Here is a 26,190-nt window from a genome sequence, read left to right as displayed (position 1 = left end):
GCCCGCTAGAATAATTTAAAATACCGTTTCCATGGTAATGCAACGTCCAATTTCAAAACGGTTTTCACAGGATGAATTTTGAGTTCGTAAGCTTTTGAATGATACCTAATTTATGATAATTACTCAAATATATGATACGAAAAAAAGCTGATCAAAAAAAGAGTAACAGGTGTCCCGCCAGCGGGACGGTGACAGGCAAGAGGTTAAAAGTAAACATTGTTTATAAAAAAAAACAAGTGAAAAATAATCAACCATCTAGGCATAATTATTATTATTAGTAGAGACGAATTATTATTACATAGAGACTGCGCTATCTACTGTAGGCTACAACAGTAGCCTAATATATTTCTGTCAATGTAATTTTTTTTAAACCAAACTTTTATTTTGACGGGTTGCCATGAAGACCCTTGAGTGTCTGTGTTCACAGTTTTCTCATGAAGTGACGGTTTATGCGTTCGGCTGGTCATCCAGCGCCATGAAGTCCATAATTTCTTTGTAATTGCTTTTCGCTGCTTATACCAAGGAAAGTTAGGAGAGGCTGCTGACCTGTGGCTGGCTCTGAGCTCTGGCCAGCTTTAGCCGTTTTACCTTTTCTACCTTCTTCAAACTGGGCATGTTCCAAGGAGTGATGGAGTTTTGAGTGTCTAATTAGGTTTGTCGTGTTGTGCGCTTTCCTGGTGGTTCCCCCGCGGTTTATTTTAACCTTACAAGTTTTACAAATGGCATAATTAGTGTCTTCTTCGCTCACAGTAAAAAACTTCCATGCCAACGACATGTTTGCATGGGGCTGTGAGCGCGAGCGTGCCTGTGACGTCAACGTTGCGGCAGCGTTGTGCTCACAGTCGCATGTAGACGGATCGGCTCAAAATCGGTGACACATGAGACTGATCGGCCAATCCCCGATCAGGGCCGATCATGCAGAAAATCGTCCAATTCCGATCCCTGGCCGATCAATCGGTGCATCTCTAGTTGAAAGTGGACAAGCTAAAAACATTTTTGCGTTGTCTACTTGTGCTCCGATCGACCAAAACGCATCTTAACACCAGGTGTAAACAGGGCCTAACTGAATTCTGCACTCTTGTGAATCCTCTCATCATAAACAAAGTGCAGATATGACGAAAGCAAAAGATTTATTGCAGCGTAGACAGCTTCGTTGACTATAACGGGAGTTTTTGTGAGCATGCAGAAATCGCACTGAACATAATTCATGAACTGCTTCTGTGATGCGGAACGTTCTTTGCCTGCTTTCTATATATAATCTGAATAACCATTTTGTTTTTCACGCTGCTAAGATGTTTTGTAGTGCGTATAATGCAATTAACTATTTCCTAAATGACTTAAGTCTGTGTAGACTTGACTAGACACAAGAATATCATGTGCCTTTTCCCCAAACTTTTTAAATGTATTCTATTAATCAACATTAATAATCATTATTACAATACCAAGGGTAATAACTTGCATTAGTTTTATTTAATAGATTGAAAACAGCTTTGATATTATGCAAACTGGCAATAGAAAAGCTGTTCTAAAACATCATCCTCTCTTAAAACGCTATTGGTCTTGAGTATTTAAATATAGTGACAGTTAAAGGAATATGGCATAGCCTGAAGCCTTTTTTCAAAAAACTTGAATCCCTGAAAACATTGCATAAGGAAAAGCACATGCAAATGAATGTTGCTATCGGTGCATCCTAAGCATCCTAAGGCCCTCCTAAGTTTTTAAGAAGTGACAAAGGAGCACTCACAGGGTTGAGGGGGGGTCTGGACCTGATAAAATCAAGTATGACCTCATGAGCGCTCTTCTTTAACTTGGGTGGAATATCTCCATTCACCTGAGAAAGAAAGAGAGAGACAGAGACTTGAACATGCATAGACCTAACAGAGACTCATTCCTGCTGGAAACATTAAACGCCAATAAATGCAGCCACTGCCTCTTAATCAGTGTTGGGGGTAACACATTATAAGTTTCCCCCTATATAGTTATATAATCAAATTACTTTTTTTAAGTAACTAGTGAAGTAACGCATTACTTTTAAATTTACAACAAAATATGAGATACTTTTTCAAATAAGTAAAGCAAGTTACTTTGTTTTCACATTCATTGACAGACATCTCTGGCAGAGGCATTGTGTGTGCTGTGAGTGTGAACATAGTTATTATTAGTGATGCACCGAAATAAAAATTCTGGGCCGAAACCGAAAATTTAGGATGCACTTGGCCGAAAACCGAAACTGAAGCCGATAATGGCTTCTTTTAAAAACATATAGGCCTACTTATATATATATATATATATATATATATATATATATATATATATATATATATATATTGCTTGAATTTAATGGATCTGAAATGAAAAAATCAGGAACTAATAGAATAATCTGTATTTAAAAGAAAATAAAATTTGTATTAAGTTACATAGCAAAACCTAAAATATTTTTTAACAATAAATAATTAATAATACCAAATAGGCCTAATATTATTCTTCAAGTTTTATGTTCCATCAAATAAAATAGTTTTTAAAGAGCACCTATCATGGCATTTAAAATGTTCCAAATATTGTTTTAGAAGTGCCCAACAACAGTTTTGCATGCATGCAATGACAAAAAAGACTTTAGTTTTCTTATAATATGCATTTATTTTTACCTGTTTTTACCTAACGCTAATCTGCGGTGATTGGTCCGATGACCCAGTCAGTTGTGATTGGTATAGTCTGTGCAGATATTTTCGGAAACGGAACGCTCAAAGTCTTATAGTGACAGTAATTTGTTAATATGTGTCAGGAGTTATGAATATGAAAACCGCGTCGGTACTGTTTGATTGTAATATGAGCCTCAGCTGATCTCATTCATAAAAAAAACTCCTCTATTCTCCTCACGAAGACTCGCGACAAATCAACATCCCTCAGGGCTTTTAGTTCAAAAGTGTGCAGATGAGGAGACATATTGATAGATTCTCATATGTCTGTGTCAAATTTCTAAACAGAGGAGTATTTTTTATTCAATACTTCCTCAAAATGCGCAGATGTAGCCTAATCATGAGCGATTGAGTCTCTTATGTGTTGTTTTCAATTCATACTGGCAGCCGGAGGGCGCTCTGTGCACATGTAGTCCATGTACAGACAGACGAAGAAGATACCATGTGCCATAATAAAAGTCCATAATAAAAGCTTCCTGAGATCGCGAAACATACATTTGAAGACTAATAAACACTCAATCGCGACGATGTATGGTATGTCTTCAAGCCACTTAGTCTTCAAATGCTCATCCTTGGGCAGATGAAAAAAGCACTTCAGAACACAGTACTGTCTCGTCGCCATGATGTTTTCTAGTTTTCACTGGCGTCTTGGAGCGCAATAAGTGGGCGTATCGTATTCAAATAACTTGACAAGTTGACGTCATCTAGTCAGAGAAAAAGCTTCGGTCTTCTAACGATTCTTAAAAATGACTCAGAGTCGACTCTTACTTTTGAAAGAAAATAACTATATATACGGTGCACTGTCATATTTCAAGCTATGCAGGATGTTTTTGTTCACTTAGATCTATGTTACACACTACATGAAAGGTAAATTTCAAAATTCCATGATAGGTGCTCTTTAACAGTTGTGCAAAAAAAGATCCACAATTATCTGAATAACTGCACACAAAATCACAGAATGGTTCTCATTAAGAACATGAGATACTGCACTGAAATAGTCTTTCACTGTCTGTCACTGTTCTTCGGGAAAAATGGCATTTGGGGGGTAAAATATGTGTTTTATTGGCAGGGTTGCAATTCGCATTCCTGGGTGTAAATATCACATAATTGGGGTCGCTTCAACCCGCGGACATGGAAAAACATCCCACGGGAAAACCGCGGACTTGGCAACACTGCTTGGGGCAGATAAATATCTGCGTGCAATCCGCGCAAAAAAATGGAAATTGGCCTTCGTTCGCGCGCCAGTAGTCAAGGGGATTGTCGCTTCTGGCAATGGGTAGTTCAGCTGGATACATCTCTATTTGTCTCATACCGCTGACATGCTTAATCTTTGATAGGCAGATGCGTCGCGTGACATTCATTTACGGTTTACGGTTTTGGCTGTTTTTTTTATTTCGGCCCGCAACTAATGCCAATTTTAATGCTAATGCCATTTTCGGCCGAACATTTTCGGTAACACGTAAATGGAACAAGCTAGCAAGTGCGCGTCAGCCTCATTACGTCAGTGAAAAGGTCCGTTAGCCATCAATAACTTCATTTGTATAATATCAATACGGTTGTAATTTGTACTGGCATTTAAAAGTTAAACTTTACTTATATTTACTACGGTTATAACAAATGTTTGGTAACGTAAATACTTACACTTGAAAGCATATTGCCCCGTTAACACTCTGACTCCGCCAACGTCCGATATTTTGTATTTTTTGAACAAGATAGCAAAGCTACGCACATAGGATTGTGGGTGATTTGAGAACGCTAAGTGCGTGAAGTCTACTCGTAAGCATCCTTTCCTGTATATGGCATATTTTTCGAACGAAGGACTCAGACCTTGGTTGAAATTCCAAGGATCCTCGACATTGGAACAGCCCTTCGACGGACGTCGATGACGTAGCATCCTCGGAATTCTGGCTTCCGAGGATCCTTCCTTGACATTGAGAAACGCCTTGTGTGTAGCACGCATAATCTACAGCGTAGCCTGACGTGCACCTCTCCAAAAATTTAAGAACACGTCAATTCTACACGGACCGCCAGTGCTGTGATTGGTCTGCCAGAACCCTCTGCATGGGACGGGACGCTTCAGATTCTAGAGAGCATTTGATTGGACCGAAGATGTGATGAGAAGCTGAAGTCTGCGATGATGTCATCGAAATCTGTAATCCATTTTAACGGAAGTGAGAGACTGTAAGTTTTGAATGCTTATATCTCCTAAATGCAATTGATGTCATTGTTTTGGAACACACCAGCTTATTCCTAACCTTAAGGCTAACATAGTAATACTAAAAGCTAAAAAACTTCAGGGGGCCTTTAAGCATAGCTTAAGGTCAGTCTGCCTGCTTGGCTGCTTCCACTGCACACTGCTTTGCAACCCAACTTAGTCTGTGTCATTCTGTTGTCATTGATGTATACTCTGTTCTCAATGGGGGAATTAAGATGCCCTCCTAGTTAAAAAAAAATGGGAGGTTGTCCCCAGAAGCTGCTGCTGTTCCCTGTCTTGGCTTTTCATGGAGCTCATGAAAAGGATGGGGAATTTAGAACAGAGCCATATCGGCAAATGTAAATTTTTGCAAAATATGCCCCCAAAAAAAATTTGACAAAAAGTTTGTCTATGGTGTTTTTGACTTAAGTGGACCTGACTGAAGTATAAATCAGCCATGAGGCATATTCATTTCACTTTTGGTGTGAAAGGGCCTTTACATTTGCCAAAAATAAAACTTATTTTAAAAAAAACTAACCAACAAGCCAAGCACAGGTGAGAAAAAGTAAAGCAAAAATAACATTACTTTTTTATAAAAAATAACTAGTGCGAAAATGTATCTAGGTATTATGCAGTTTACCTGCCTCCAACAAATTTGATACCACAAACCCATTTTTGTGCAATAATTTTGTTGCATCCGTGTAGCTAAAAAAGTAGAGCAAGGTGTTGGATTCCCAGCGAATGCATGAACTTAATAAAAAGCATACCATAAATGCAATGTAAGTTGCTTTGGATAAAAGCATCTGCCTAGTGCATAAATGTAAATGTAATGAAAATGAAATATGCATCAAATAGGTGTGCTGAGTAAACTCTTCATATGGTTCTAAATAGAAAAATGTGGTATTATGTGTTCTAAACTCACCATGACCTTGCGTAGCTTGTAGCGTTTGGAGCGGATGTCGTCCATGAGCATCTCGTACGGCGTGAGCTGGAACTCGATCGGCAGCGGGTTATACTGCCGTTCCTGCACCTTCTGCAGCTTCACACCGTTCCTCAGATCTCGCATCAACTGCACCCAGAGCCACGTCTGACCACAGCACACATGCATCAATACGTTAATACGCATCAATACGCACTCTAATGGAATATTCCAGGCTATTTTAAGCATAATATATTACTAAGTATTAATAATCCTTAAAGGCAAGATGCTATTCGGTTATTAAGTCTGACATCACGCGGCAGCGCTTCCATGTCCAAACGCTCTCATACCACAAGAAAAACAACAAACGGTGCTAATATACACACACAATGTGGTGTAATACTACAATCAAATTATAATCATGACCTTTATCTCCATAACAAAATTCCAGATGGCCAGACAGTGATTCACCTTTTATAAATCGTTAAAATATTAATGCTGTGTGAGCACAGAGACTGTTGTGTAGACTGTAAGTATTTAAAATGTTTAACTTTTTAAAATGTTTAATATGAATAAATAGCACTCATAAATGGCCGTCGATGGCATTCTCAAGTGAAACGAGTTGAGGCTTGGACCCAGAAACGGCGTTCCTATACATCACGACTTAACAAGCGGATTGGCAGTGTTTTTCATGTACTGGTCAATTTACAGATTTTGGGCGCTTTGGCTTGCCATAATGTGTCGTTTCAGACTAGTGGAGAGAAAACATTTAAGTGCATTTTATTGTATTTATCTGTAGAGTTCAATGACTATATATTTTTAAAGGTGGTAAGTCAGAAATGTATCCAATGTTCAGATTTATTTTCTTGAAATGTATGCAAATTAGTGCATATTTAATTAAGAGAATGCTTCATTTGCATGTTTTAACATGTCTTATAATACAAAAAATGCTTGCAATTCTTAATGTAGGGTGAATTCAGGGTGATTGGGACACTTTTTGCCATCGAGATGACTTGGAAAATGTGCCCCAATCACCCTGAATTCACCCTAATCAATCAACTGGGGAAGTATTGCCTTAAACTAAATTGAAATAAATAGAGCCAATCAAATGTCTCTGTTCTTTGAATGGCAGATCACTTACCCAATCAGCATTCTGCAGCTCGTTTAACTCCCTGCCAGGCCCGTCAGTGGTGTCCCCCTCCATCTTACGCAGGTTCTGTCCAATCAGAGGGATACACAATACTTCAGTCAGCAGCTGAGTCGAGCAGAATCTTCTAGAATCTATAGATGCAGCAATATGTCACTGCAACTGTCTATTATTACACCCAACAATGTGATGAATCTCACGAAACATGTTTCCCCCACAAAATCAAAAGAATGAAATAGGAAATTACATTTTGCATTAGGAAAATAAAGCCTGTTTTGAGAACCACTGCAATTGTTTTTGCATTGTTACATTATTTTCCTGTCAATTAATGCCTTTTGCACATGCACATTTGCTTTCTGGAAGTTATGAATTTATTAGGTGAGTAAAATAAAAGGAAAATATTTTTTTTTTGCTATAATAACTGTGATTTTCCACTGATTTCCCTTTAAAACCCAGCGAATAGGACCACAAAACTTGCTCTTATTCACATTTAGTTTTGTCTGTCTGTACTATGCAACGTTTTGTTTTTAAGTCATTTCCCTCTGCGCCTGAGCCCAAATGGTGGCGTCATTATGGCCGCATCCCAGCTTTAGTTTGGAAATAAACGGCTTTACAGTGCAGTAACAGTAAACCCTCATGGGAACGAGCACAGAGGGAGACGGTTTGTGAAGGCTGAGCGGCTCGTCTCATCTTACACTCAAAACCCGATCAAAAGGTGCTGTAGAGCCACAGCAGACACAGATTTTCCTGTGAGAATGATTCTGTGTTAAACAGAGGAGACATTTCAATGTGGAGATGCTCTAAACACATTTTGTGGTCAATGTGTGCCAACACAGAGCTGACATTATCAGCCTAAACATAAGCACATAAACAATGCCGACACTTTTCTTAAAGTCTTATATTTTTGCTGTGCCTTTAAGACTTCTATGTAAACACCCTCTGTTCATGTGAAATTAGATCAACTGAGGCAAAACAAAATAAATGTCCATCTCTTCCAGGTCTGGGTTTTATGTTTCCCTAAGACAGTTTAATATAAGCCATGTTATTTGGCTGATACATAATAAAGGGCACAATCAAAGGAAACATGGAAATGTCACCATACCGTCTAATGTCAGAGTGTTTAACCTCCTGCAGTAAAACCAGCAGCGACCCTCCTCCACATATGACATCATTGCATTTATTCAATCACAAATCATGCTATGAGACCAAGAGCAAAAAAGTCAAACCTCAGATCATGGTTATTATGACTGACGAAACTATAAAAAAAAAAAAATTGTACATTGAAATAAAGCTGAAATGAAATAAATGAACTAAAACTTAAACCATAAGAAATAATTTTCATTACTTGAAATAAAATTAACATATTTATTTAGTTTAATTTGAACTACTAAAATAAACCTAAAATGAACTAAAACGTATTAAAAAACGAATGAAAAAATTACGACAAACATTACAAACACATAAACTAAAATTTAAATAGAAACAGAAAGTATAAAAATAAAATCGAATTCAAAATATTAACAAAAAGTATAATATAGTATATAAATAATACAACAATGATACAAATGATAAATTAAAAACTTAAATGACTAACTGGAAATAAATAAAAACAAAAAATGAGCCAAAACCTAAATGGAAGGAAACATAAATTAAACCTAAATAGTAATATTGAAAAAAAATTATGCCAAAAAGCACATAAAAGGTTAAATGTGCAGTGTGTGAATTTTAGCTGCATCTAGTGGTGAGGTTGTGAATTGCAACCGCCCACCGCTCATCCCTCCCTTTCAAAGCACATAGAGAATCTACAGGGGCCGACACAGGACAAATATGTCGTCGTCTGAGAGAGCAGAGAGTGACTAGCGCTCTGTAGAGAAGTTTGTCCGTTTAGGGCTACTGTAGAAACATGGTGGCGCAAAATAACGATTTCACTGTAAGGGGACCTGCGGTGTATGAATAAAAACATAACTGTTCATTATGTAAGGTCTTTATACACCACTGAAAACAGGGTTCCTACACAATTTTCATTTCAAAATTCCATACTTTTCCAGACTCGAATTTCCAGACTTCCTACAGATTTTCCCGACCATATTTAACTTGTTCTGATAAAATGTTTTCAAATTCAACTGCTAACAAGTGTTACATTCTAAAGATTTAGTATTGCCGTTTTTGCCTTTTATTAGGATAGGAAAGTAGCTAGACAGGAAGTAAGGTGGGAGAGAGAGGGGGCGGGATTGGGAAAAGTTCATGAGGCAGGACTCGAACTCGGGTCTCCCGAAGCACAACAGCACTACATGGCGACGCACTTACCCACAATGCTATCGGCACCGACAAGTCTGTTACACTCTGAGTCAGAACCTCTATGTAGGCTATCTAATATTTAGAAATCCTATATTAAAATATTGCCTTTTGTGACCTTAACGATCAAAATGCTAAATCAGTCACAATTTTTTTGAAGGGTTATTAATTTACCCAAACATTTAATTTCTATCATAATTTACTTACCCTCATGTCATTCTAAACTAATAAGACTTTTGTTAATCTTGGAAATCTTGGACACATGAAGATATTTAAAGGATTAGTTCACCTCAAAATGAAAATGTCCTAATCATTTACCCACCCCAATGCCTTCCAAAATGGCAACCAACTCATATCTTGGATGGCATTGAGGTGAGTAAATGATTAGGACATTTTCATTTTGGGGTGAACAAGTCCTTTAAAACTAAAATTAAAATAAAAACTTATTTTAAAAACTTAAAATATGAAAATAAGAGCTAATTCAAATATTACTGTCATGATCCCAGCCTGCGGTCCCCTGTCATGTGTGTTCTTTTATGTAATTTCATGTTCGATGCCATGTTTTGTAGTCCTTTTGTTTATTGGTTCCCTGTTCATTAGACTTGATTGTTCCCGGGTGTGTCTTGTTATATTGTTAACCTCTTGTTACCCTGTGTATATATACCCCTGTGTTTCAGTCTAGGTTTGTCTGTTGTTGTCTTTGCATATTTGTAAAGCTGTTGCGTTCTTTCTCTTTTAATTATGTTTCATGGTCCTGCTTCTGTTCAGCCTTCAGTTTGGATTTTCTTTGTTTTTGGTTTTTGCAAGTGGATTTTCGATCAGCCGACCAAACCAAAACTGAAACAAGACACACCTGGGAACAATCAAGTCTAATGAACGGGGAACCAATAAACAAAAGGAATACAAAACATGGCGCCGAACTGGAAATTGCATAAAAGTCACACATGACAGGCTGGGATCAAGACAATTACTAAAAACTACAATAGTATATAAATAATACTGAAAAACACTGCCTCAGATATGAAAGATTGCCTACTGGGAGTACAATAGGATGACTATCAAGAACATGTCCAGGTCAACTCAACATTACAAATAAGACATTTGGCTTTGTTTTGGGAGGAAGTATAACCTCTCACCTCTTTTGCGCTCTTGATCTTCTCCAGGAAGGTGCGGAGCTCTTTGGTTTCAGCATAAAGTGCTCGACACACGGCCTGGTAGTGATTGGGCGCGTCCGCTGGGGTGGACAGGTGAAGGGTGCACAGCTGGAGACAGGGAACAGGGAACAATTCAATAAGCTAGATTCACACCATAATAAAGTTCACATTAAATTATTCATCACATGTCCGTCTTGGGAATACACAATGAATGTTTTGAACATGAAGACAGGTCAGAAGGAGACGCATTGATCCGTATCGAGGCGTACACATGTCTCATAAATGAAATAAATGGACAGAAGGTATGGTGAGTCACTCTTGGCTTCATACTGGCAGCAGTCTGTGCATTTTGCAGTCCATTAATGCAACAAAAACATCAACATAGTACTTAAATATTTGTTCATAAATGCCCTCACTGTGACCAGATTATTTACCACAGCAGATATGTGAAATAAATATGTGAAGGAATGCATGTGTACCAGTGAAAATAGCTCAGCCCACACTGAAAGGTTGAGTGCATTGCATTGTGGGATATGTCTCATGCAGTAAACTCTGGTTATATACTGCACATTTCACCCTGATATTCTATAAATACAGAAAAGTAGCATTTTTAACAAAATACATGTAGCCTACTATACACTGCAGAAATGACCTACTGAGATCTTGTGTAGGGCTGCAACAACAAATCCATCAAATGAAAATAATAATAATTAAAAAAAATTGTCAGTAAAGCCACTTTAAAGTAAACACACACACGTGTATATACTGTACTGTATATATATATATATATATATATATATATATATATATATATATATATATATATATATATATATATATATATATATATATATATATATATATATATATATATATATATATATATATATATATATATATATATATATATATATATATATACATACATATTCAGTACAGTATGTGTATGCATACACCCATATGTGTATAAACAGCATAAACAGACAGACACATTATATAAACACAAACTTTTATATTAGATGCGATAAATCATTATATAAATATATACATTGTATATACATATACACACACACAAACGTTTTTGCGAAAATATTGTGAAAACATTTTATTCAGGATTCTTTGACGAATAGAAAGTTCAAAATAACAGTATTTATCTGATATAGAAAGCTTTTGCAACACTGTACTACCGTTGAAAAGTGGGGGGGGGGCTTTATACATTTATTCAGCAACAATGCATTAAATTGATCAAAAGTGACAGTAAATATATTAACAAAGATTCTATTTTTTTTTTAAATGCTGTTCTTTTGAACTTTCTTTCAAAGAATCGTGAAAAAAAAATGATTTACACAACAGTTTTCAACATTGATAATAATCATAAAAGTTTCTTGAGCAGCAAATCAGCATATTAGAATGATTTCTGAAGGATCATGTGACACTGAAGACTGGAACAATGATGCTGAAAATTCAGCTTTGATCACAGGAATAAATTACATTTTATAATATTCAAAGAGAAAATAGTTATTTTACATTTTAATAAAATTTCACAATATTTTTGTATTTTTATTTAATAAAATAAATGCAGCCCTGGTGAGCATAAGAGACTTCTTCTAAAAATATAAAAAATCACTGAACGGCAGTGTGTATATATAACATTTATATACCGTATATGCATAATATATTCATTTTTGTTATGCAAAACATGCAATATGCCATTACAAGTGTCACAACTTAAAGGTGGGGTAAGTGCTTTCTGGTCACCGAGCTGAGGGTATGATGTAATCAATAAGTGAAAGCAATGTGTGTTACTATGGTAATCCAGGTCGAATGTTCAGTGTAAAAGTCATCCCTTCCATCCCAAAAACACAAACACAGTTCTCATGATATCAGATCTCTCTGATAGCACGAGCACGACAGTCCAACTAACAAACTAATTACAATTAAGACAAGATTAGAGGGTGACAATCATACCCTCGGCTGGCTGGCACAGCAGATTCTGCCACGGTCGTTGTCTGGGTTACGTATGTGTGGGGTGGAGCTATCAAAATAGGGGCGTGTTTGTTTTGGTGATTTGAAATCAACATCGGTTACCAGAAAGCACTTACCCCACCTTTAAATAAAATGGAGTGTAAGCGGGAAATTAAGTGCAATCATTTACATTAAAACAATATTTGCAGTTAAAAGTCAAATTTAAGTTTTAAAATGACCAATGTGAAATCTTTTATGAAACATTTGCTTATTTAAAATGTCATTACCACTGAATAAATATATTTTTTTTATTGTATATTGTAACTAATATTTTGAATCATTTTTGGACACACAAGCATAAACTAAATCAACTTAATTTTGCACATTAAATTTGCACAAGGAGAGGACTGAAAATGTGATTAATCAATTATTCAAAGAAATGCCCGATTAATTCACCCTTCACCGCAAGTTTGATTGACAGGTGATCTGACCAATCACATCGCCGAATCTGCCGTTTTGTCCGACAAGCAGTCGGGAGAGTTAGTAGATTAACATCGGTGAACTTGAACTTGAAAAAAATGTTGTGTACTGACGTCTTTCCGCGGTTGAAACAACATTTCTTATAGTGTTCATTCATGTTCATTTCATGCTTTTCAATGAACTAGAAGGAAGAGGTAATCGGTTCATGAGCAGCTTTAACTGAGGAACTAAAGCGATCACGACACATTAAAAGAGCCACAAAACGCCATTTATTGTTTAAATTTCTTCAGAGTTGAGACTTTTTCATATCAAAAGTAACTTGCTCTGTCCTGTCTGTCGGCGTGTTGTCAGTGTCCTCTTTGCTCCCCGATGTGTTTTCTCTACGTGAGAACGTGTGTGTGGTGTGAGAGCGCCATGGCTTGTCGGACATAGCAACAGTAACTAAAGGGGGCGGGTCTTTTGCGAACGGTTGCAGCCCTAGTCATGTGACATCACTGTTGCATAATGTCTAGTATTCAGTAAGTAGTATGTTAGTATTCATTCCAAACACAGTCAAACTCTATAGACTGCCTACCTTGATGATGTCACGGTATCCGCGGATACGGCAGGGGTGGGCGGGATTCCCCTCTCGGTCATCCTCCTCTTCCTCAGTGGCGGCGTAGCCTTCGTCGGGGCAGGAGTCGCTCTCTGTGTCGGCCACATTGGTCATGAGGTCGATGAGCTGCTCGAGTGGCGGGCTCAGCTCTCGCTCCTCGTTCTCTTTCAGGCCGTAATCCAGAGCCTTATAGATCATGATGCCCAGAGACTCGATCACCTGCAGCACAAAGACAGAAATACCCCGTCAGATTGCATTTTTTTATGTTTAAAAACATTTTATTAATCAGTATGTTTGTCCTGCTTTTCTGTAATATGCTTCAAAGAAGATTAATTTACCTTTATGACATATCGAGGCTTGTTTCAGAGATTATACCTTTTATAATACTTCCAAAAAAATGTATTACAGAAGAGCAATTACTACTGAAGTAGGGATATTTGAGACACAAGAAACAGCTTATGCAAAACCTCAAATACAAAAGTAAACTAAACACATTTCGTGCCACAAGAACCTTGTAGGCTCCAACAACAGCAGGTTTCAAGTTTTCTATCAGACAATCCTGGGGCTGAACGGACACGGTGAAACTTTCTCTGTGACCTGATATGGCGAAACTAGTCTACTAGCATTGTGTAACAATAGCTGTAAACTGCTAAGGTGTCAATGAAAACCTGTAAGGGTTTGGTTTCTAATAACACACAGCAGTGGTTCTTGACCTGTGTGTAATATGGCGTGGGTTTCTATTTCCTTTTACTTTTGTACGTTGTTTTTGATGATAAATCCACATCACATTACAGCCAAAATACTGGATTCACAACCTTTCACATCATCAATCGTTTTCTTCTCTCTTGTATGAGCGGATAATCAGAACAGTCATGTGACCTATTTTTTGGGCTGTGACCCACCAGTTGAGACCCACTATATATAGAGAACAGACATGAGGTCTATTCGTCACATTACTAAATGTTTTTAGTTATGAATGTTAGGCTGATTAGTATAAAAATCAGCTGCCAAACGAACAGTCAATTTTACACTGAAACACAGTTATATTTGCATTGCTGAATACACACAACCCGCACCGAAATTCAGACCCTAAATATTGTGAAATTTGATTATAATTTAAAATATATTTTAAAATGCAATTTATTCCTGTGATAAAAGCTGAATTTTTTGAGTCTTCAGTGTCACATGATCCTTCAGAAATCAATTCTAATATGATGATTTGCTGCTCAAGAAACGTTTATGAATTTTTTCAATATTGAAAACAGTTGTGCTACTTCATATTTTTGTGGAAACAAAATTTTGTTTTTCAGGATTCTTTGAGTACTAGAAAATTCAAAAGAAAAACATTTGTTCTCTGATTTGAAAGATAATTTTTTGCAATGTTATAAATGTTTTTACTCCCATTTTTGATCAATTTAATGCGTCCTTGCTGAATAAAAGTAATCATTTCTTTAAAAAAATTGTTGAACTTTTGAACGCATGCAAAACGAACTGGATTTATTCGTTACATTTTTCAATACTAGCTACCTAGCTTCTGATGGCATTATCACATTCTCACATATACCAATCACAAATAAATGTGTCTTCACATTGGTTTAGAAGTAGCCTAGAAATCTAGACGCACCCTAGCGGCAGAAAATGGATTTTGCCGCGAGTGTAGTCTAGCAACTCTCGGTAGACCTGAGAGCTGGAAAAAAACAAACTCTGGTCAGGCCAATCACAGCGTGTGTAGAGTCGGTGGGCGGGCTTAACATAATGACGGCACGTCACGGCAGAGTTGCAGAGGTTCTGCGTGCTACTCGTAAACAAAGAAGCTGACAAACAACAGCGGTCTTTTGAATCGGCTTTGGCCGCGACTCTGAAGACTTGGAGTTAAACTTTTCTTTGAGAAAAGAACAAAGAAGGCACTGAAGTCATTCTTAAGAAAAGATGATATGTTCGAAGTTTTGCAGACCGGATACGGCGAAAGTCTATCAACTAACATCAGCTCGGCTTCACCTTCTTCTTTGCTCTGGTTGGTTGTGGCGCTCATGGCGCTCTCCAATTGCGCGCAGAGGGAATTTGAAAGACAACCGTTTATCCTGCCCCTCGGATTGAGTCCTGTCAATGGTGAGTTTCCAGACCCAACATCTTGATGTGGATCTGGCTTGTCAGGCTAGTTTAGAAGAGGTTCTACTGTTGAACCCCTGTGGTCCACTTTCCAGCAGTTTCGCTCCTACCTTTATCAAACTCACCTGCCTGTAACCCAGAGACCGTGATTGTTCAGGTGTGTTTAATTAGGGCTGGAGCTAAACTCTACAGGAAAGGGGACCTCGAGGGCCAGAGTTTAGGGTACATTTACAAGACAACCATGTACTAAAAATGTAACAAAAAATCTCTGCGTTTTTTTTTGCATACAGAACCAATGTTTTCAAAACGATCCCTGTTCACACTGATCCGCGAAAATGACTAAAAACGCTGTATTATGCTGCCAGACCAGTGGTGATGTCACTTGTGGTCACTTCCTGGGAATTTGTCGCTAAAGAAACACTACACGCCTATAGACTGAACACGTAATTTTGGGATGTGACGGTGAGGAAATTTTCCCAACGTTTAATCGACGTGTGCCAACACTGGTAATACCGGTATCACCGGGAGGGCGGTGACATTAGAGTTTTCCCTCTTTTGCACCTCACATTTTAAATTGTTAATTCACTAATTCTAAAGCGAAAGTAAAATAGGCACAGCCACACGGGCATTCATAACGGTGCGTAGCAGAGCAAATGTTAAAACGCCTTTACAAAGGCGTCACTGTTTTCACAAATTCGCGTTTCTGTAGTTTACACTAAGAAGATAACGGTATCATTTTCAAAAACGTGCACTTTGAAACAGAAGTTTGTGTTTTCAGGCCCCCAAAACGCAGTTGTTGTGTATATGAATAAACGAATAAAAGTTTTTAGTTGAAAACGGTGTTGCTTAAACGGCCCCGTAGATCATAATAAAAATGTTACCTTGTGTATTTGAGTTTCATCATGTGTCTCAATTTCCACGTGACTTAATGGTAAAACCTGCTGCCCATAGATGACCGGAGATCAAAACTCCTATAAACCAGGCTATCATTTACATTTATATATTTGGCAGACCCTTTTATAAAAGCAAGTTCATGCATTCCCTGGGAATCAAACCCATGACCTTGGCATTGAGCTACATGAATGTACTGTTAGAGCTGCATGAATACAGCAGCTTCCGTCCAGTCATAAAGAGAGCTTTGTTAATAATCTCTGTGATGTTAATCACACCCAAACAGTTTACCCACATATTCTTAAAATGAATTTCATCCAGGATGCATGAGCCTGCAGTGAAGTGGACAACAGACTCCTTCACTGTGATGTCTGGCAGCCCATTACCTCCACAAATAAAATCACTGGGTAACAATAGCTTCAGTTTAAAAACTGATCATTAAGCCTGAGAATCTCATAAAGAAAATAAGTGCTATGACCAACACTGAGGTAATGAAGTTCAATCAATGTTTTGTCTAAACATGATAATAACCAAAAGCACAGAGTTAATGGAGCACAGGAGCTGGAACTCAGGGCCAGCTGCATAAACATGGCCAAGACTGTTTTAAGAACTAGTCTGACCAACAGCATTTCTTAGGGCTAGTCTTACTTTTTAGATTCAAATTAGACCAATCAACCTTTTTAACTTGTAAGACTAGTCTAAGCAGTTTATACAACCGGCGGGTACTACTGATACTACTGTAACTTCAGATACTACTGTAACTTCATCAGTCCTTTGTGAATAACATCTAATTGCATCTAGTCCATCTAGTCTCATGAATGCCAAATAATCCAGTATAACAAAGTGAAATACAAAGAGCACAAATTAACATGCGCAAACGACAATACACTCCTACAGGGCTTTAAATTCACCATGAAATCAAAATTGACAATTATATTTTTATGGAATGTAGCAGTATTTTTAGTTTATGTGCCTCATAATCTTGAATCAAAATAACTTCCCCTCCCTCTTGCAGCGACAACTCTTCTCCTCTCTGATGACGTTTTTTACAAGCGTGAGGGCGGGGCAACCAACCTGTCACTCACATGAGATTGACCAATAGCAAACCACAACCATCAAATCAATTCATCATGTACAAAATCAAGCCCCGCCCTAAATTTGTTCTTGTTCGAGAAGTCGTTTCACTTGGATATACGTTACAATGCACATGAACAACTAGACTCTCATTGACTCTCTGCATGCCAAGAACTGCCAACTAAGACAGACAGTGACATTAAATGCAACCAAACAGAAAATACACAGTTCTGCTTGTGGATGTCAAGTTTATTGATATTAAATACCTTAGAAAAAGCAGCACCTGACCAATTAAGACTAGCACTTAACTAACTTAACTGTTCTATTCATTTTTCTGTTTATTTATTTAAAAAAATAAAAAATAAAACCCTATATGTACTGCGCTAGACTAACTGAGGCTTGTAACAGCACTTGTATACTGTTGCCCCTTGTTTGTCTGATTGCTTCTATTGCTCTCCTCATTTGTAAGTCGTTTTGGATAAAAGCGTCTGCTAAATGATTAAATGTAAATGTAAAATGTAAAAAACTCTGAACACTTTTTTAGTCTGTTAGAGCTCTTCAGCGGAAACTCATCGCTTCTGGAAAGCTGCTTAACAAGGATTTGACTATGGAGTGCGTCTTACACATAAGATGGGTTTGCTGTAGACTGCAAATCTGTCTGAGTGTGTTTGTGTCCTTATCCACCAGCATGCAGTGCTAGACCTGTCAGTGCTTCTGTCAGGGACAGTTACTAATACTAAAGTGACAATTATTCACATTATATAAGGACACTTCAAGTCTAAAAACTACATTAGCTATGTTTCCGTTCAAATTTGCAAATTGAACTTGTGCGCAAAATTCGAATGTTGCATCAAATATTTGCGTGTAAAGCAGCGTTTCCATCCCATGTGTTTCAAGAGAACAAAATAGTCACTTCCTGGGAAAAACATTTGTAACAAAAACAGAAGTTGTTGCAATCAGGGAAGCCACTGTGGCTCTTTTATTCTACATTATAAATGACTTGAGCAGATGAAACCCAATGCACACTGTCATGTTATCTTGCGTTCGAATACCTGGTGTTTGGGAACGTGATCATGTGAGACATTGTCATGACGCGCAGACTTATGCTCGGGCATTTCAGAATGATCAAACCAACACTTGAAAAGCTGTGCAATGAAATTGGTTAGTCCAGTCATCCAATCACATCCTCTGCAGAGGCAAAGTCATCAAGTGAGTTTTTGTTGTGCATTGAATGATTTATTCAGTAAATGTGTTTCCATCATAGTTTCCATCATAGTTTCCATCATAGATGTGTTTCCATCATAGTTTATGTGCATGTTTTCTGAACTGAACATTTTTTATGCACATTTTTTAGAATTTATGCACATCTTGGCATTTCCATCCAGTGTTTTTTATGCGATATCCCAAATGTGCATAAAAACAGGTGGATAGAAACATAAAGTAGCTAATGAGATTTGCAAATGAAAATAAACAAATGAGATTAAGAACCTTTCATTCAAATTTGATTAATGTTCAGCCAACAATAATTGTACCATGAATACAATCAGCTATGACCAGATAGTTAATGGTTGCCATTGACTTTTTTTCCTACTATGGAAGTCAATGGCAACTGTCTGGTTACCCACATACTTCGAAATATCTTCTTTTGTGTTCAATAGAAGAAAGAAACTCATACAGGTTTTTGGAACAACTTGAGGGAGAGTAAACGATGACAGAATTGTAATTTTTGGGCGAACTATCTCTTTAAATAGGTCAGGTGAGAGTCCATCACACAGTCAGCTCTAGTCAATCTACTGTACACATTATAAACCTGAAAGGTCAAAGATTCTTGGGATGCAAACAGTGATCCGTCGGGTCTATACATCTCTAATTGGCCTTTAAAATGTCACCAGCTGTTGCCATCAAGTTAATAAACTTGTGGAGTGACAAGCCGGTCAAGAGAGCAGAGAGAGCAGAAAACATGACCTGGTGTTGAAAGCTCACATCTGAATTTAGAAGAAATTCAGATGTGTGCAAATGTCTCTAAGCTGCAGGAGATACTGTGTTAATAGAGCTGCTTATTCACTATTAAACTATTTTTTTAATTGAAAAAAGCTGAATTAAATAAAATGTAAAAATTAGATGAAAAACAAACATATTTAGGCAACATTTCTAGTCTAGTCTAAGCACTACAATGACTAACGGGACATAAATAATATCTAAAACTGAACGGAAAATAAATTAAACCTAAAAAGTAATATTAAAAAAATATTTTAAAAAACAAAAGTACATAAAAGAAATACTATACCATTTTTATTAAATGTATTATTAATTAATATATATATATTTATATTATACATGTATTTTATAATATGTATAATATTTTATTGTTAATATTAATAAAAGCTAGAAACATATTAAAAAAAAATATTATGACTGGAAAGGAGAGATCTACAGACCAGAAGATCACAGGTCCGAAAGCTTAGGCTTGTTGCTGACTTTATCAATTATCAGGCAATGACTTTACAGGCAGCGTTTGCACAAGATGGCACCTCACGAAATCCTTGATCAATTTCTGACTAGGCATGTGCCGGTATCAAATTTTCATGTTGCGATTAATTGCTGAAGCTTTTATCACGGTATACGGTATTATCACGATATTGAAATAAGTTGCAAAAAATATAACAAAAGAAGTTACCAAACATTTAAAAACAATAAAGCAATACACAAAAATGTATAAAGTAAACAAATATTTAAAACAGATTAAAGTGCAAAAGAATTATAAAGAACAATAGGTATGCTGAAATGTACATTTAACTAAGATTAATACATGCTTTAGAAGTATTTTTCATTGTCAGTTTGTTAATGAAGGAACTAATGTTAAATACTGGAGCCTTGTAGTGTGTGATTGAACAACAGTCAGAACATATTCAAACAATATCTAGGGCATGTAATTTAGTCCAGATTAAAATATAAAATGCAAGTTTGAAAATGAATAGCCTTAAGTCTTTAAGTATTATGTATTAGGTTATGTGATTACTGGGGAAACGGCTGCATTTCTGCTGTTCCGAAGAATGAATGTGCACTTCAGCGCGTTTCCTCATTCCGCCATGTGCTCGGCTCATGCACGGTCTATTTACATCAGTGCGCGTTCCTCTTTGACGTGTTTTTCATTTTAAACGGTTGATGGGTAAAGTATTCTTAAAATTCATTCTAAAAATCTGAATAATTCGTAATAAATAATTATTCACGGTATTTTGAAGTGCCCACGATAACAATATTGTGCATGTTCATTATTGCGGTATATCGTATTACCGTTTACCGGCACATGTCTATTTCTGACTAAAGTATACATTTGATATTTCTAAAATATTTGTTGTTGGACAATAAATGTGCCATATGTGGAATTTTAAACCTACAAGTAAGTATATTTTTATGAAAGTGACCATTATAATGGGGCAATCAAATATAGGCTGATATGTTTTTATTTTCATTTTTAGTTTTGTGAATTTAAAAACAAAATGATTAATTATTAAATTATTAAACCCCCTTTTTGCACATAATATATTGCATAGCCTGCATTACATTGACTGTATTTGTTTATAGCCTCCAATATCAACATTGTTTTTTAGGACATCATTGGGCAGGATGTGAAATAAAATTATTATTAAAATAAACACAGATTTGTATCCATTTTTTACAGGGATATATACTGTGTATCGCCATTCAACCAAAAAATACAGAGATATGATTTTTTGGCCATATCGCCCAGCACTAGTGTATCAGTATATTGGATCGGTGCATTTGCTCTTAAAGTGACAGCAGCCTAATAAACCTGCAGCTGTCTGTGACAAACGACAAAGAACAATCACTCATTGCTCTTGACTGAATAACTTTTGTAACTTTAATAAGGATTAACCTGTTTCACAGCTGGTAAAAAATATTAATGACTGGTGCATTTTCTAGTTTCAGGCCTCTATCTATGCTACCTTTAAAAATCGATCAGTATCTCAGTAGTAACAGGATGTGACACCATCATTGGATTCGGATGTTCCTTGTTGCCTTCTTACCGCCCTGGCAACCACCCACAGCACCATAGCAACCACATAGCAACAGCTGGAAGAATTTCCACGTTACAGATCCGTGTCAAGACTGAATTAACACACATTTCACGCTCATGCTGTCATGAGGCGTTACCGTACAGTACATCACTCACCTGTGTTGATGATCGGCTGGGATTACGCGCACCTATGAGAGAACAGAAGAGATGACAGTCAGGGACAGATAAAACAACAGCTCGCTACACATCTGTTATGTAATTGACTGGACAATCCGCAGCGCTGTTTGTTCTTACATAAAACACACTGAAGGCTGCAAATGTGATGCACATATTCTTTATGTCCCACTGACAAACCTGAGTGTGTCACATAATGTCAGTCGGCTTTGATTAAACATGCAAACACATGATAATGATTCTGAAATCCACTTAATCTCAGCACAAGGCAAAGTCAGCAAAGAAACAGACCTCTCTCTGCTGTTATTCTGCCGTCGACAGCGAATGAGGAACATGTTTGTTTACCACCGGCGCTTTTGACAAAGCAACGTGAACCTGATTTCTCCGCAAGACATATCGATCTTCTTGACACCATGCAAGCAATGACAGTAGTATTTATTAAAAGGCAAACTGAGCAGCTGTCCTCTGAGAGTATCACAGATGAAAGCAAAATCACAAATGAGATCCCTTTCATATTTCATATAGACAGCAAAGAGAACAAATGGAGACTGTATAGTGACCAGAGGTTTCTCTTAAGAAAAAACTCCATGTGTCTGTTGTAGTTTCAGAAGAGATCTTAACTCTGTGTACTCAAATCTGCCCAGATAACCAAATCTGCAGTGAGAAATTCATAAATCTCACCATGAACTCATGAAGCGATCTGAGCTGCTTTTTATATTGCTATACTCTTACCTATTGACTCAACTAAGGAGTTAAGAGAAAGCAATAATGTAATCCTCTGAAATGGTAACAAATGTGTTAATCTGTGAAACTGGATAATCGGCACAGTGAGCACATTTCATTATTATCAGCAGCACTTAAGCATATGAAAGTCGCTGTTTGGATTTAAATAGGCAAATGTTTGGATCATTATTGCAGTGATTATTATGTTTCTAGCATGTTATATGTTTGGACACAGTTCTTCTGACCCTCATTGATGGACGGAGTGTGTAGCTTTTCATTTCTTAAACAGCCATGTAGGAAGACACATCATGGCCATATTCCTAGATGACAATGTCAAGATTCATCAGGCTCAGACTGTGAAAGAATGGTCTTGACCAGAAATTGATAATTGAGAAATGGTGTGATGTTATTTCCATGTTGGGTCCAGATCTAGTATTGCCAACGCAAGAGTCCAGCACTCTGTAAAGTCTCCTCCAGCACATCCCAAACACTTTCAATGAGTTTAAAGGATTAGTTCACTTTAAAATGAAAATGTCCTGATATTTTACTCACCCCCATCTCATCCAAGATGTTCATGTCTTTCTTTCTTCAGTGGAAAAGAAATAAATGTTTTGAGGAAAACACGTTTTTCTTCACATAATGGTTTTCAATTGCAACCAAAATGTTGAAGGTCCAAATCAATGCAGTTTCAAATGAAGGGCTCCAGAGGCTTTGCACAATACCAGACGAGGAATAGGGTCTTATCTAGCGAAACCATCAGTCATTCTCAAAAAAAATAAAAAAGGAATATACTTTTTAACCTAAATTGCTCATCTTGCGCTGTTCTGCGCTTGCTAGTGATTGCGCAATCACGTCGAACACATCACACTAGACATGGCGGAAGTACAACCTGTGCTTACAAAGCGCTCGTGTGAAGACTAATACAAACACCCTGTAGCAAAAAGAAAAAAAAGGTAAAACAACGATATCGGATGATTTTAAAGTTGAAGATAGAGTGTTTTCTGGTAAAGGGCGTTTGTATTAGTCGTCGCACGATGCTTGGGGCGGTACTTCCACCTACATCTAGTGTGACGTTTTCGACGTGATTGCGCAATCACTGGCGAGCCGCAAAGCAGCACAAGATGAGCAATTTAGGTTAAAAAGTATATAAATTTTTACACATTTTTGAGAATGACTGATCGTTTCACTTGATAAGACCCTATTCCTCGTCTGGGATCGTGCAGATCCTCTGAAGCCCTTCCTTAGAAACGGCATTGATTTGGACCTTCAACATTTTGGTTGCAATGGAAGTCAATGGTGGAGAGAAAAATCCTGGAATGTTTTCCTCAAAAAGCTTATTTTCTCTTTGACTGAAGAAAGAAAGACATGAACATCTTGGATGAGATGGGGGTGAGTAAAATATCAGTAAATTTTCATTTTGAAGTGAACGAATCCTTTAAGGTCTGGACTCTGGAAATGATTCTTCATGCTCCCTCACAACCATTCTTTCACAGTCTGAGCCTGATGAATCTTGACATTGTCATCCTGAAATATGGCCATGATGTGTCTTCCTACATGGTTGTTTAAGAAATGAAAAGCTACACACTCCATCAATGAGGGTTAGAAGAACTGTTGCCAAACATATAACATGCTAGAAACATCATAATCACTGCAATAATGATCCAAACATTGACTCTAAAGCAACTTTTTTTCGGCCGGGCAGTAGACACACCCAAACTACAAATCCTGATGACAAAAATCATGAGCTTCTGGGTCATTTTAGTGCATTATATAAAAACAAAATAAGTCACACATGGAGTGACATAGCATGCATAATTCATTTGAACCTGTACTGAAACAACATTATCTCAAAAAGAACACGAGTATGAAATTTCTCAAGCCCTGAGCTATATATTGTGTTTACCAGCATGTGCATCAGGGAGCATCCATAACTGTAAACAACAGTGACTGTGAGCACTTTCACCTTATTTATGCTTCCTTTAAGCTTTCTTGTGTTTATAGACTCATGCATGCCAGGTTTTCAATTTAGTCCCGATTGTGCCCTGCTGATAAAGGCCTATTTCACAATCTCATTCGTTCTCTGTTACATAACAGACCAGTGATGGTAAAAATGCAAGAACTAAAGAAATGAGAAATAGAAGATATTAGGAGCATGACACAATTGCATAACATTTCACATGCAAATTTGCATCTAAGGTGATAACTCAATATTGTGCATTTTGTGATGCAGAACACTAGGGATGAAATGCATTCATATTAAAACCATATGCACCCAAATGCATGACTATATTATGCTGTTATATATAGAACTGCACATGCCGAAGTGTGCAATGGATGCGGAAGGTGTTGATTTGTCACCTGATCTGTCTCCGGAATGTAACCGTAACCGCACCGCTCCGTCTTTATAAATCCTCACATCTCCCGGTCCTCCGGTACCAGCAGCAGAGCCATTGGACCCGTCCTTATCCTCCAAAAAAGAGCGACAGCACTGGTAACACACAGCCCACGCCTGCTCCTCGTTGATGGGCTGCTTATATAGATGTAAAATCTCGTCCAGAGACAGCTCCTCTTCATCCTCACTGTCCATGATGGGATGCGCATCCTCCTCCTCCTCTATCAGCTTGTGTCCGTCATCTTCATCATCATCATCTCTCCTGCGGGCCATCGTCTCATCCTACCCCGCAGAGAGGAGAGAGAGAGAGAGCTGGAGATGAATGTGGATGCTGCTGCTGCTGCTCTCACTGCTGTTTCTGCATCACAAACGCCAGGAATGGCAAACTACGTCAAACGGGGATGTCAAAGTAGGCGGGGCTCAAATGATAAGTGTATATTTTAAATTAAATGTTAAATGAAAAAAATATAGCTGGCAGAACTATGAGTATGAATACGAATAATACTTGTACAATAATTTACTATACAAGTAAATAATTATATATATATATATATATATATATATGACATCCAATGTATAAATTATCTACTTTGAAAACGAGCGATATCACGTGGTACCTGTGCATTCACTCATTTTAATCATTTAAATTAAATTGAATTACAGTAATTTAACCAAACAAGCATATATTCTGAAAAGACTTATCAAAGCATAAGTTCTTCATATTATTGAAGCACAGCGATGTCACCTGTTATCTGTTCCTTTGCTCAGCGCTGGCCAGGATGGACCAATCAGAGTCGTTTGTGATAACATGATACTAAATACATAGAAATTGCTGAGGTGGATTTTCATTTTAACCTTAATTACTGTATAATTAACCGATTTAAAGAATTCTACCTTTTAGACAGAGAGTTGACCTTTTTTGGACTATGGAATGTGGCTCAATGTGGGGCTCGGCTAAGTTACCTGAGCCTTTTATCGCCCCTTGTGGAAAAACAACAGTACGACACAAATTAATCGATTGGCGAATGTTTGATATGATATTCTTTTAAATTTCATACCGTTTTGAGAATCAAAATATATATTAATTACCGCTAATCCAGATTCTATAGATTATTGATATGATGCATGCTCACATCCACATTCTGCTGTCTTCATATATTCATAGATCGACAGCTGTGAAGTGGTTTTTATATGAATCCCTTGAATTACAGTTTTGATGTTGATTCATTATTTGTGGTTTGTTTCGGAAAAACTGTCCTGAGTTGGCGTTGATTTGCCACCAGAGGGTGATACGCAAACATATATTTACATACTTTCTCAGTTGAGCACTTTACCAGCGCAGT

The 26,190-nt window shown here is 37.2% G+C and overlaps 1 protein-coding gene across 1 annotated transcript in view; it reads right to left on the bottom strand.

The window, feature by feature from the left end:
- Positions 1-25,244, bottom strand: part of spire1b (spire-type actin nucleation factor 1b) — a 43,005-nt gene extending 17,761 nt beyond the window's left edge. Inside the window, exons 1-7 of the mRNA XM_079837572.1 lie at positions 24,814-25,244; positions 21,715-21,746; positions 13,425-13,664; positions 10,388-10,513; positions 6,951-7,025; positions 5,813-5,977; positions 1,745-1,831 (exon numbers count right to left, since the gene is read on the bottom strand). Of these exons, the coding sequence (XP_079693698.1) occupies positions 1,745-1,831; positions 5,813-5,977; positions 6,951-7,025; positions 10,388-10,513; positions 13,425-13,664; positions 21,715-21,746; positions 24,814-25,120 (1,032 nt within the window). The 5' untranslated portion in view covers positions 25,121-25,244. The remainder of the gene's footprint in view (positions 1-1,744; positions 1,832-5,812; positions 5,978-6,950; positions 7,026-10,387; positions 10,514-13,424; positions 13,665-21,714; positions 21,747-24,813) is intronic.
- Between the last annotated feature and the right edge of the window lie 946 nt (positions 25,245-26,190).

Source organism: Gobio gobio, assembly GCF_949357685.1.
Source record: "Gobio gobio genome assembly, chromosome: 15".
Lineage (NCBI taxonomy): Eukaryota > Metazoa > Chordata > Actinopteri > Cypriniformes > Gobionidae > Gobio > Gobio gobio.
This window is presented reverse-complemented; position numbering and strand designations above follow the sequence as displayed.